The sequence below is a fragment of the Branchiostoma belcheri genome, unplaced genomic scaffold (genome assembly GCF_001625305.1).
Source record: "Branchiostoma belcheri isolate BF01 breed outbred unplaced genomic scaffold, Haploidv18h27 scaffold55, whole genome shotgun sequence".
NCBI classification, from domain to species: Eukaryota; Metazoa; Chordata; class Leptocardii; order Amphioxiformes; family Branchiostomatidae; genus Branchiostoma; species Branchiostoma belcheri.
In genome coordinates, this window is record NW_017804187.1 from 1,099,359 (window position 1) to 1,111,539 (window position 12,181).

General features: G+C 45.8%; 1 protein-coding gene across 1 annotated transcript in view; it reads right to left on the reverse strand.

The window, feature by feature from the left end:
• Positions 1 to 12,181, reverse strand: part of LOC109481303 — a 39,036-nt gene that overhangs the window by 25,268 nt on the left and 1,587 nt on the right. Inside the window, exons 3-13 of the mRNA XM_019783836.1 lie at positions 11,873 to 12,009; positions 11,005 to 11,248; positions 8,901 to 10,661; positions 8,460 to 8,719; positions 8,025 to 8,086; positions 7,650 to 7,879; positions 7,270 to 7,523; positions 6,901 to 7,038; positions 6,522 to 6,687; positions 6,115 to 6,225; positions 4,363 to 5,589 (exon numbers count right to left, since the gene is read on the reverse strand). Of these exons, the coding sequence (XP_019639395.1) occupies positions 4,363 to 5,589; positions 6,115 to 6,225; positions 6,522 to 6,687; positions 6,901 to 7,038; positions 7,270 to 7,523; positions 7,650 to 7,879; positions 8,025 to 8,086; positions 8,460 to 8,719; positions 8,901 to 10,661; positions 11,005 to 11,248; positions 11,873 to 12,009 (4,590 nt within the window). The remainder of the gene's footprint in view (positions 1 to 4,362; positions 5,590 to 6,114; positions 6,226 to 6,521; positions 6,688 to 6,900; positions 7,039 to 7,269; positions 7,524 to 7,649; positions 7,880 to 8,024; positions 8,087 to 8,459; positions 8,720 to 8,900; positions 10,662 to 11,004; positions 11,249 to 11,872; positions 12,010 to 12,181) is intronic.

Sequence of the window (12,181 nt, forward strand, 5' to 3'; positions counted from 1 at the left end):
GAAGAGTCGAAGTTGGCTTAAAGGAAGCTTTTGGGCGTCCTCCAGAGCGATTCCCGTTCGTAAGAGATTACTTCAAACCACAAGACAGATCTATTAAATATTGTCCAGCGTTACACACAATGTCTGGTGAGAATCTTGACTGCTTGTATCACTTCTGCATTGTTAGTTCCTTACGGGCCTGGTATACAGGTAAAGCGTTGGACTAAGATTGAATCGAAGGCTTGAAGACGTCAACTTTACCTTTTCTTGTCTTCTACTGTCCTGTTTCTCCAGAATCGTTCAAAAATCGCCCCCTTTTCAGGTCGCTCCGAGGTGAAACCTAGACAAGGAAGTGGCGCGAGGGCGGCCTCATTGAAGTAAAGGGGGAACAGGTTTGTAACAAAGTGTAAAAGACACCCCTATAAGACACCACAATGTCCCCACCACGCACTCGTCAGTGTCAACCTTAACCTGGCGCTGTTTTAGTCGCAACTGTTTGAAGCCTGTTCCACAGAAAAACACACTTCTGCAGGGCGCACTTGGTTCGTCCTTTTCTGCGCTAACGGTAAACACCTGTCGCGCCACAAGCGGTCCCGCCTTTGTTCCGATCTGGTATGGTGTTGCGTGCCCACACCTGGTGGTGACCTCGGGGTCACACAGCCACAATGCCGAACTGTTGGTTCGCTTACCTGGCGCAAAACACGTCTGCTTAAAACCAGGCCTCGCTACAGTTTTCCTGGCTAGTCTAAATGACTATCCTGAGTCTACCAGTTGCCGTATACTATTTAATACTGAGGGAGACTAACACAATATTAATGTATCGCGAAACATCTGTCGCCACCTGTGGTCGTACCTTTGTTTTTTGACGTAACGACACACCTGTTGGTGACCTCGGGGTCAACCTGCCCTAATGGCGTGCTGTTATGAAAAGGACAAGAGTATTGGATTGCGGGGTTTTACAATGCATCGAGTTGGTTTTCGTTACGCAAAGAAAATACATGGCAATAGTTATATGTCCTACGCGGGACTGGTTTACATCCTACGCACGACTGGCGTATATACATTCAACGCACTTTTGAACTGAAGTTTCCTCTAGTTACCCCAGCGTTACACAGCTGTAATAGAAGTGAGGCCAGAAGTTACATTTTACTGATTGAGGCCCCCTGTAAGATATTATAGTAACTATCACAGCACCTCATTTTGCGCCACTTTTTATTGATCGAGATAACTTTTCACCACCACCTGTCGCACCGGGGTCAATGACCGCTCCCCGTGGGCACTATACCCAGTGAGGGGTGTTGTCCAGTATGTCGTAGGTGTAGATATAGGTATGATCGGTGAGCACCAGTGTGCTTTAAGAAATCTCTGTATTAGTACTATAGGGCTTAAGTCTTTGTATTTTGATTTTTAAGCTTCAATTTGATCTTTCAAACTTGGAACTGAGCTATCCTGTTTGTTTGCGCAGTTAAGTAATAGTCTTATGAGACTGACTGACAATAGGGGTTAAATCAAAGAACACCGTCAGAGTTTTTTTCAAAGCCGTTAAGCAAATGGTCTTTGATCCTGGACTTTTTTCTGCCGAAGGACACCGTCTCTAGCCTCTCTAGTGTTTTTGAAACGTCCCTAACAGTGAAGTATTAACAAAGTGTTCAGGGACAGGCCGTTAATGCTGGCATACGGAGATGGGTGCGGCAACTTAGCCAACCGTAAATGGTACAGAAACCATTCTGCTGCGACTCATTTGCAGGATCGAACCAACGCTAACGATGTAAATGTGCAACCCTACAATTTGACATATATTGTCTGCCATGTAAAGTTACGCTGCCGGCCTACAAATTACGCTGTAAGATGGCACGGAATTCTCCAAGGACTTTAAAACTGATGCCATAGCCGCATGTTCTATGTCACAATCCCTTGGTCATTCAAAATGTCAAAGTCTCCAACCGTGTTTTCAGTTGTAACACGTACTTGATAATGTTACAATATAATAAATTTCCCATAACAAAATCCTTCCGTACCAATGGCAAGTGTTTCTAATGACTTCCTCAACAGAACTTAATCTAAATTTGTGTGCCTCTGTGGATATTGCGGCAAAACTGCTGACATAAACTCTATTCGGCATCTCAAAATCCTCACAATTATTGCCGACTGGGTGCGAAAGACTCCCATATCCACGCTAACAGCAACAGGCCGTACCCAGTCTGTCTTCACCGCCAGGAACTCTGGCGTGATACCTTCCGCCATGGTAGCAAGGCCCCTTACGTAAGTGTTGTGCGAGTTCTGTGGTTGAAGCAAGCTGTTTATACAGTTTTACAGCGTGCACGCCGAGTAGTTTTGTTAGAGTCCAGAAGAGGACTAAACGATGGAGTTCAAAGCAAGACAAAGGTGGGTGGTCATATTCCTTCCTGTAACACAGGCGAGACACTAGATATCACAGAATGTGCATCTATCGGAGTTATAACAACCAAACCTTTCTGTGTCATCACTGGCCGGCGTTTCTGTGAAATTCCGTAAGTTATGGTCAACAGCAATGGTTGATACTTAGGCAGGGTAGCTGGCCGACATCATCGCTTCTTTCCAAGTTAACAAAATTGCAGCTGGCGGTTCACGATTCACTCAGTGTATGGTAGTCATGGCAACGGTAAAATGCCGCTTTCTGGGCCTCTATGTGCAATACTGTGGTACAGCTGACAGAAACTCCGTCTGGTATCTAACAAGGGATGTACATGTAACTGTTGCTGACTGGGGACTAAAAATGCAGAAATTCACGTTTTTAGTGGCAGACTCTTCCGTCTGTCTGACCTACCCAATGTTTTAGTCTCTCACCGCGATCGTGTTGGCAGTTTGGATTACACCAAATTCTGTTACCGTTACATACAGCATTGTGGTTAATTTAACTTTTTGAAACAATGGTACAACATAATTGGTACAGTTCTGCGGCAATTTTATTTTTCTGCTCATCGTTTCTAGCTCGTAAAATATCTATTACACCATAAAATATCTATCTGCCGTAACTATGGAATGTAAACAAAACAAACAACGATCGGGTACAGATTGACGTTTAATCTGATGTATATGTACTGGCAGCAGCACAAACATTTATACAAGAGATGATGCATTGGATTATATGTACTCTAGAACTCCCTGGGCGTTAGTTAGAATTGGTAGATGAGTTAGAGCTGATAAATGAAAGAATCGATACACCATATACAGAAAACAAACCAAATAGTAATCAGGTAAAAACTGAATGTTGAAAACCGGGTATAAACATTTAATGAAGTGTTAATTCTTTGGACTGTACCGATGGCTAAAATATATATAAAACATATGTGTGCCATTTGGTCGATTTTTTATCTGTACAGGATCATTACTCTCCAAGCAGATGCGTAAAAATTCAGTGCTTTCGGTGCAAAAAAGAAATCCCGATGAAAAAGATACCCCGATAAAACGATAAAAGGCCTAAAACACGGCAAAAATAAGCCAAAACCCAAACCTCTACTTGGAAAGTGTACGATAATGTAACATATCCATTGACTGTGATCGCTGAATATAGTGAGTTGTTAGCATATTGGGGTTATGTTCCTACATGTTACAACTGATACATGATCTAGACTTTAGAGAAATGATTTCTACTTTCTTTCGCATAAGCTGATAGACCGAGGAAGCATCTTCGGAATCAGCAAATGAAAGGTTAAAAAGTTGCAAATCACAAAATGTAAGATCATCGACAAAGTCTTACTTTCATACATGCAAATATCATTGAGCAAACACACGTAATACACAAATAATATCCATGCAGATTGCATGTCCACAACAAAATGTTAGTTCATTGATAAAAGTTATGCCCACTATAACTGCATTGTTCACTGTCCATTGCTCGAAATGAACTAATGGGATTTGGTAACAGCATGATTAAATCTATTCTATAAGTAAAAAAAAACTTGAGTGGGCCGTCACCACGTCTTGTGATTACATGTTGGAATTTAAAAAAATTACATTTGTAGAGTCTGGTAATTTATTCCCCATTACTCTAGTTACTAACATCGTCTCAGGAAATGGGAGGCGAGTCGTGTATTTACAATTCCATGACGTCAGCGGTCTCTGTTGTCGCTAGCTGGATCGTCAGTCCGAGTCACCGGCTTCGGCACCTCCACTCTGCGCTTGCGCACCGGCGGCGTCTGTAAAGTAGGTGTTGTCAAATGATGAAAAAATTTTCTATGGAAGACAACGGATAAGGGTAAGAAGAATCGTTATACAAAACAATGGATCATCGTATGTTGCTCAGTTACTATTAAAATCATCGATCACCATTCTACTGTCATGGAAACATTGAAAGTTCATACACCCTCTGTATTTATCTAGGAAGACATTAGAGTTTCTTACCAGTGATGCCGCAGGCCTGTAGGAACTTCTGGTGAGACTCTTCCCAGTACTTGGAGGCCAGCAGTTTCTCCTTGAAGGCGCGTGCTTCCGCGAACTCTGACCTGGCGTTCTTGATGACATCCTCGATTCTTTCTGCCCACTTCTCTTCATCAGTGGTTGCATCGTTTCCCTTCATCTTGACGATACAGTGGCGGAACTTGGGCTGCCCCAGCCTATCTGATAGCTCCTCTATCAGCTCTGCAAGTCCCGAGTGCTCCGAGATGAGGACGGGAACTCCTGCCGCGATGGCCTCCAGACCGACCAGTCCGAACGGTTCGGCCCGGGACGGCATCAGGACCAGGTGACAGTTCTCCATGTCTCGGCGGATCTCCTCCTGAGTGCCGTACGGGAGAAGGGTGGGTTTGACCCGTCCGGATCTCAGCTTCTCATCCAGGATTCTCTTGCTCTCCTTGAAGTCGTTCTCATCGATGCCGCGGACTCTCAGCCTCAGTGTGTACAGATGGTCAAGCCGCAGTGCCGCCTTGTCTACGCCTCCAGCCGCCAGGTCGTGCCCTTTCAGCCTCTCCACATTCCGCACCCTGCCGATGGACAGAATCACTCTCTCTGGCTTTCGGACGCCATCTTCTTCACAAAAGCTCACTGCTGCGCGACTGAAAACCTCGGAAGGCTCAGGTAGGAAGATGTGGTGATCCACGTTATGCCGACGGAGAAACTGGTTGAAGTGGCGATGAATGCGCGCTCCTACCGAGAAGACGACATTAGCCTTGCCAAGGTCGTCCTGGATGCTGGCTTCCTTCCTCCCCACACCCAGGGCCTTCTCGTCACTCTTGTAGTGCTCTGTCTCCTCTGGCGCCACGTGACCGAACATGGCGAGTTTGGAGCGAGGAAATCGCTCCTCTTTGATCTTCCTCGCTGCTCTGCTGGTGACGTCAACATGGCCCACGATGCAGCAGATATCTGATGGAATGTGTGGAAAGTGGTGTTTGTGGTACACAGTCAGCCACTCTAAGGACGGCTTGGCGTTGCTGTCGGCATCACGTTGAGGTTTGAGGAGTGTCACCCCGTCTCGTTCTGCATCCTTCTCATCCTGTTGACTTGCCTCCAACACGGTAACGTAGACCTTGGCGCCGGCGGCGGAGAGCGTGCGCGCGGCATCTAGGTTGATGGTGGAGATTCCGCCCTTCGATGTGCAGTACTCGTCACTGACAAACAGAACTGAAACTCTGCCTGTAATAAAACAAACAGGTAAGGTAAACGCCAAAAATCAGTTACTCAAGCAACTGGATATGATTTTGGAACGTCAGACGTTTTAGCTAGTATCCACTAGCTTTCGTCAGTGACTGAAGAAGACTGAAGAAATGCAGGTTTATATGCACAAACTATTGATTGATATGTAAATAAGATGAAGACAATTTTTTTTGAAGTCGAAAAAGGAACAAAGGTAAGTTAAACCTTGAAGTTGACTCTCTTTTTACGTTTGACATTATAACGTAATTCATGCCGTTTCTTAGTTCTCTATATATTGATCTACTGGCATTACCAATTATACTACATGAAAAGAGTAAATAGTAACATTAATACATAAACAGTAAGTCACAAACTACTGCTGGATACTATCAATCTTGCAGCAGTACATAATCAAATATGCGACCTCAAGGTTCTATTTAAAACTGTTTTGCTTTCATACTATAATCATAATATAAACAAAGGTTAGCAAAATGCGGATGCCAATATGTAGATTATGTCTTGTACCCGCAATGTTTGAAGATTGCAGCTGTCTCCTCACAGACTCCACCAGCTGCTCCGTGGGAGTTGAAACGCCGCTGTCTGGTCCTTCAGCACCGTAACCTCGCTTGTAACGGCCTGGGAGGAAAATCAAGGTATACATATAATAATTGTATTTTTTTCAAGGCAGTATGACTGGATCTATTATTTTTCATACACGTAATAAAGTCCACTAATACCCTGATTTATTTTCTTTATACATCCTGCCAAAAGTTAAAGCTGTAACTACATCCTAAAGAAATGGCAATGGGTCATTTGTTTCATTTTTTTCATTTTCTTTTTACATTTTTTTTTTTGCAATTTAGAAGAAGCTGTAAAAGCTACTGGCGTAATTAAGTATCCAAACAATTTTTTTTTCTAGAGTTTGACCTTACCCAGCGTCATTTCTGCTACAGGTTCATTTGCACCATCTGTAGCCACTTTAAGCAGTTCCAGGTTCAGTCGCGAGGTGGTACTGTTGTCCCAGATGTCTGCACTGACTTCCACCCGGAACGGCTCGTAGAACTTGTTGTTGTCGAAGGTGTCCTCAAACATAAGGTACTGAAAATAGGTTGAGACAACCTCCTTTCATATCCTAAGTTTGCAAGTGAAAATATTTTTCACAGGTGCACATAAGTCATTTTTTCGATGTACTCATTTGTCACTCATGTACGTTGGTGGATTCATGTTGTGTATCAGAAATATGGTCTGGCAGCATTGGCATGTATATGAATAGTTAATACAAGTGTGAAGTATCCAGAATCTCAAACCAACCTCCGGTGATGAGGATACGAACATGTCTCTGCCGTTGGTAATACGTCCTTCAAGATAGTAGATATCACCTGCACACAGCCGGCAGGTCTTGTAGTCCCGGAGTGAAAAATGCAGCTTCTCTGCTTCTTCCGCAAGGGTCTATGTAAGCGACACAGAGAAATTTTACTTATTTACTTAACTTTATTAAAACGACTAATTGATTTGTAGCACACCATGCGAAGCTGGTGTGTCACGCCAAAGGGCGGTTATATCGGGTATACAAATACAGCTACAGATACAGAATCTAGAGCCGCTTCGAAGAACATTGACATTGAAATATCACTTGACGGCCTGAAAAGATAAGAGTATATGACAAGTGTAAGCCCCCACCTCTTGCATGATCCTGGTATTGGAGACCATGTAAACTTTCATCCTGGAAACGTCAGAGCCATCCTCGCAGGCAAAAGCCGTCAGCAGGCCATTCCTGGAGATGCCCAGAACCTTCTCTGTCCTCCCCACCAGCCCGAACAGACTGCCTTTCTTGAACCTGGTGACGGCGTGGGAGGGGGTGAGTTCTGTAACCGGCAGCAGCTCGGCGGAATCTCCCACCACGTGCACCACTTGCAGGTCTTCTGCGGCCAGGCCTAACGTACACAGCAGCGATTTTAGGTCCCAGTTTCCATATATAACTTGTAACATTATGCTGGAATTGATACTGCATTGCAAAAAAAAACCTCAGCAAATTCCTGGTTTGTGATGTTGTTTCTTACCTGTTGCATCAGCCAGGTGCAGCACGTGCGGCAGTAGGATGTCCACCGGCCCCTCCACGTCCTCACACTGGATGGAGAAGAGCGGACCCACCGGCATCCATTCCCCCACCTGCGGCCAGCGGTCGGACCAGTTCGCACTCCTGTAGGTCACGTGCAGCGGGTAGGGCGTCACCACGCCCAGGTCGGTCCGTCTGCACAGGTACTTCCCTTCACCTGGCAGGCGGAGGGACCTGAGGAGATAAACACAGGTATTGTAGCCAGGTGTTCAATCTTACAGCTGTGACATAGCGGGTACTTTTACCTGTCTCTTTCTCTATAGTTGCCATGATATGTATAGTTTAGCGAGTACATGAAGTGTTATAAATGGCTACTCACCAGTCTTTGTCTAAAGTCATCTCAGGACTGACCTCTTGTAATGGCAAGGCATCACGGTATTCCTGGATAAAACAAAAGAATATTGACATGGCCTCATTATATGAATATCTTTTACAAAACAGTTTCACTGGATAAACAACCGTGCCAATGTCGACAAGAATATATTCATTTATTTCTAATTCCACAGACATGCTCTTAGCCAAACCTGGATAGTTGATAGTTGTAGGTTAAGAAACTGTGATGTAGTCTTTGTTTCTTAGGGAATCTCCATTAGTGTTGACAATATATCGCTAATCTTCCTGGAGTCCAGTTTGTCGCAGTAGAGTATTACTCTGCAATTCAGCATAATGGTTGCAGTGAAGAAAAATTAAACTATACATATGATTAAGGTCCGTTGCTTTATCTTGTGAATTGATCTTAAGTTCATAAACCCACCTTGTACACCCCCTCCACCTTTACAGCCAGGTCCGGTTCGCCGATGTTCTGCAGTGTTTCCTTCAGCTGCGGCAGGTAGTGGAGCGGTCCGTGGGGGGTCTTGGTGCGCCAGGCCTTCAGCATCTGGAACGCCTCCTGGGTGTCCTCGGAGTGGTACTTCCCCCGTATGTTGTCTAACACGGACCTGTTCAGTCCCAGCTCCTGTCCCAGCCGGGTCCACTCCACACCAACAGCCCTGCTGACCTGGTACAGCCGGTTGTCTGGGCAGAAAGGACATAGATGTTCCATTAACATAGTTTATAAAGTTGTAAACCATGTAACTGACCGAGGGGGGTGTGTGACTCAAGAAAGTTTAAAGTATTAAATCAGTGACAGGGGGGATTGTTTGCTTAATCATATTATCGTTATTCAGATAATCGTAAAAACACATGTCGTACTTACCAATAAAGTACTTCCCGATGACGTCTGTCGGTGTTCTGGTGACCGGAAGTGGCCCTTCCCAGCTTCCCCTGGACATTCTCATCAAGTCCCCAGGCACGTGACGCCTCACAGCCTCTATAGGGAGGGACTTTGCTGTTTCCCCGCTTCCAACACTGTTACTGGAGTACAAGGCAGGAAACTCGTCCCAACAGGCCTCTATCTCCCTCACTACCGTCTGAGCCCGGCGCCACGCCTTCTCCGGCTCTCCCCGGATCCGGATTTCTTCTCTTGTAGCGGAATGGCGGTACATGACGTCTTCTGTGTTCTCTCCAACATGAACGACAACTGTGTCCTTGGTGAGGAGACGGCGTGTGGTCTGCTCCATGGACAGGATACGGGAGACCATGGTTTCCGGTAGACCCAGAGGAGGCTCTTGGCTGTACTCTATAGAAAGAGAGATCTCCTCTCCGCCTGATGGCACAACCTCTGGCCAGCAGTGCGCCACCTCGTCAGGCTGGGCGGCAGGAAGCTCTGTTGGAAAGATCACCGACCCTGAGTAACACAGGCCGAAGTGCTTCATCAGGGGAAGGAGACTGTTGAAGGTGACAATGTTGTCTCCAAGCAGGTTCTTCATGAAACTGTCGCTGGCCCTGCCCGTCTTCAAGAAGGACGCCCTGTCTTCAGCAAACTGCGCTCCGGTATAATCAGAGAGAGACTCAGCTATGCTGTCCAGATATCCCGGTAGGTCATGCCTGAAGATCTGCTTGAAGAGTGTGAGGATGATGGTTGGGTCCGGGAAGACCAGATCTTCCATCCCCCTGATGTGGTTGTAGAACAGGATCTGTCCGGTCACGTGCAGATAGCTGAGCGCGTTCAGGACGTCTGACTCCTTCATCCCTGCAGCTGCTCCGACGTCCTGACAATCCCTGACTTGAAGGTGGGTCCGTCCTGTCGCCTGGATGTTTTCTGACAGTTTTGTCCAGGAAGCCGGCAGCTCTTGGCGGGCAGCAGGGAACAATCGCTCGTCCTTCACCATTTTTGCCATCTTGTCGCACAGAGCTCCAATACCCTGGAACGTCTTGCTGCTGACCGGGATAACCTGCACGTTCAACAGACCTTTGGGTCGTCCGTCCAGTAACTTCTCCAGTGACTCTTTCTTGGCCAAGACGTCGTCCCTTGTGAGACCGTAGAATGGCTCGGGCATGTCTGATGTGCTGCCTACTACATCCAACGCGTTCTGACAGAGTTGGATCTCTTCTGTCAGCTTGGCTTGTATTTTACTCTCAGCGCCCTGGATGTCTCTCTGGATGGAGGAACAAGCTGCTGATATCATCTCCTCGGCCTTGTCTGCCGGAAACATGTCAACTTTGGTTCCTACAACAAGGATAGCCGGGTTGAAGACGTGGGAAGTCACGGATGTTAGCCACGTTCCCACTCGTTCCTGGAACTCTTCTGACTTGTATGCTGGAAGGTCTACATTGAGGATGTGCAGGGCCTGACGTGTCAGGAAGAACCGGTGCATGTAGTGGTAGATCTGGTGACCTCCGAAGTCGTACATCGCGTACTTGACGTTATTCTTGGTGTCATGGAAACTGATGACGTCAACACCGATGGTTCTATCAGTTTCAGTCTCCACGTGACCTTGACCCTTTATCATACAGTTGAGCAGACTGGTCTTCCCTGCCTCCGTCTGTCCCAGAAACACGCCCTTGACTTCCAAAGGTGTTGTGGCGTCGTCCGCATGCGCTCCGGGATGACGTAGTTGTTTCGTCACGGGTACTGCTGTAGAAACGGTTACATGAAGTATAAAAATAGCAGACTGTAAGTACATAACTGTGGTGTGATATCTATAACAGTGTAGAATTAGACACATATTTCTACTATCCCTTTATGTTAAAGCAATGATATAGATAGCTAACAGGTGAGGCAAAAGTCGGGAATGAAAGTACTATTAGCGGAAATCTCTCCAATTACGCATGAAAGGGATATTTCCTCACTTCATGTTTTTTTAAACATATTCTTGAGAAACAGTCCAGTGTTCGATTCTGTGGTGACTTACGGGTAGGATGAACAGAAAAATACAAATGGAAAAGACTGAAATAAAGTAATGGTTTGTTTTGCCTACCTTGAATTTGCTGCTGTGTGAAATGTTCGGTCTGTGCCGTGTGTTGACCAGGTTGTGCCGCCTGCTGTTTCCCGATGCCGTAGAGCCGCTCCGCGTCCCGCTCCCGTTCCTCCATCTCCTCCGCCAGGAAGTCCTGTCCTTCCTCCCGCAGGACCCGCACTAACCAGTCATACGGCTCCTGCCGCCGCCTGTCCTGCAGCATGTCTACCAACCGGCGGGCCCGGCTTACTGGTGTCGGCTCCGCCTGGGGGAGGGAACATCGGCGGGGTGTGATCTTACGTAGACAACTGTTAGGTAACCGTTTCACTGTGTGTTTTACTGTGTGAGTGTCGTTTTTTCAAACAGTGACGCATTTTACTTTAGCAAGATGACACTTTTCAATTTGAATTCTGTGAAATAAATAAATACATCATTCCACGGTGAAATAGCCACGTGGGTACCGTAGAGTATTTGCCTTACCTTCAGTAAGTGATCCGTTCGATTCCCAAAACATATGAATCATGATATTAATGTACAGCGCGGCTTGATTTTGTTTTCTCAGCCTGAGAAGGGGGGGGGTGATCTTACTTTAATAGACTTTTTTGTTTTATTGTGTTAGTGTCGTTTCTCTGTGTTTAGGGTTTGAACAACGACGCGCTTAAATTTAGCAAGATTAGACTTTTCAATTAAATGCTGTAAAATGAAAAGTGCGAAATCAAATTGATATGAGCGCTATCATCATTCCATGGTGAAATAGCCAATGGGGTAGTGTATTTGCCTTGCATTTAGTAAGTGATCAGTTTGAACTCCAAAACATATAAAGCATGATATCAATGTACAGTACATGTGGCGCGGTGATGTTAAGTGCCAGTTCCACCATGTAACTTACCTGGATGATCCGGACGTTAGCCGGACTCAGCTGGTTCTCCTGTTCCAGCCGTGTGAGAACAGCTGGGAGGTTCATGTTGTCAGACAAGAACGCACGAGTGTTGCCCAAGGCCATCAAGCACGGGATCCTCTGTTCACCTGTGGAGATGAACAGACAAACGGCAAGCGTCAGTCTAACCTGATTCGCTCTATGTAGAGACATCGTATCAATCCACAAAGTGTTGAGGCATACATTTCATAATCATATTACTGATATACACATACATGATAACCATACAGTACAAGATAAAGGTAGGAAGTTTGGATAAAG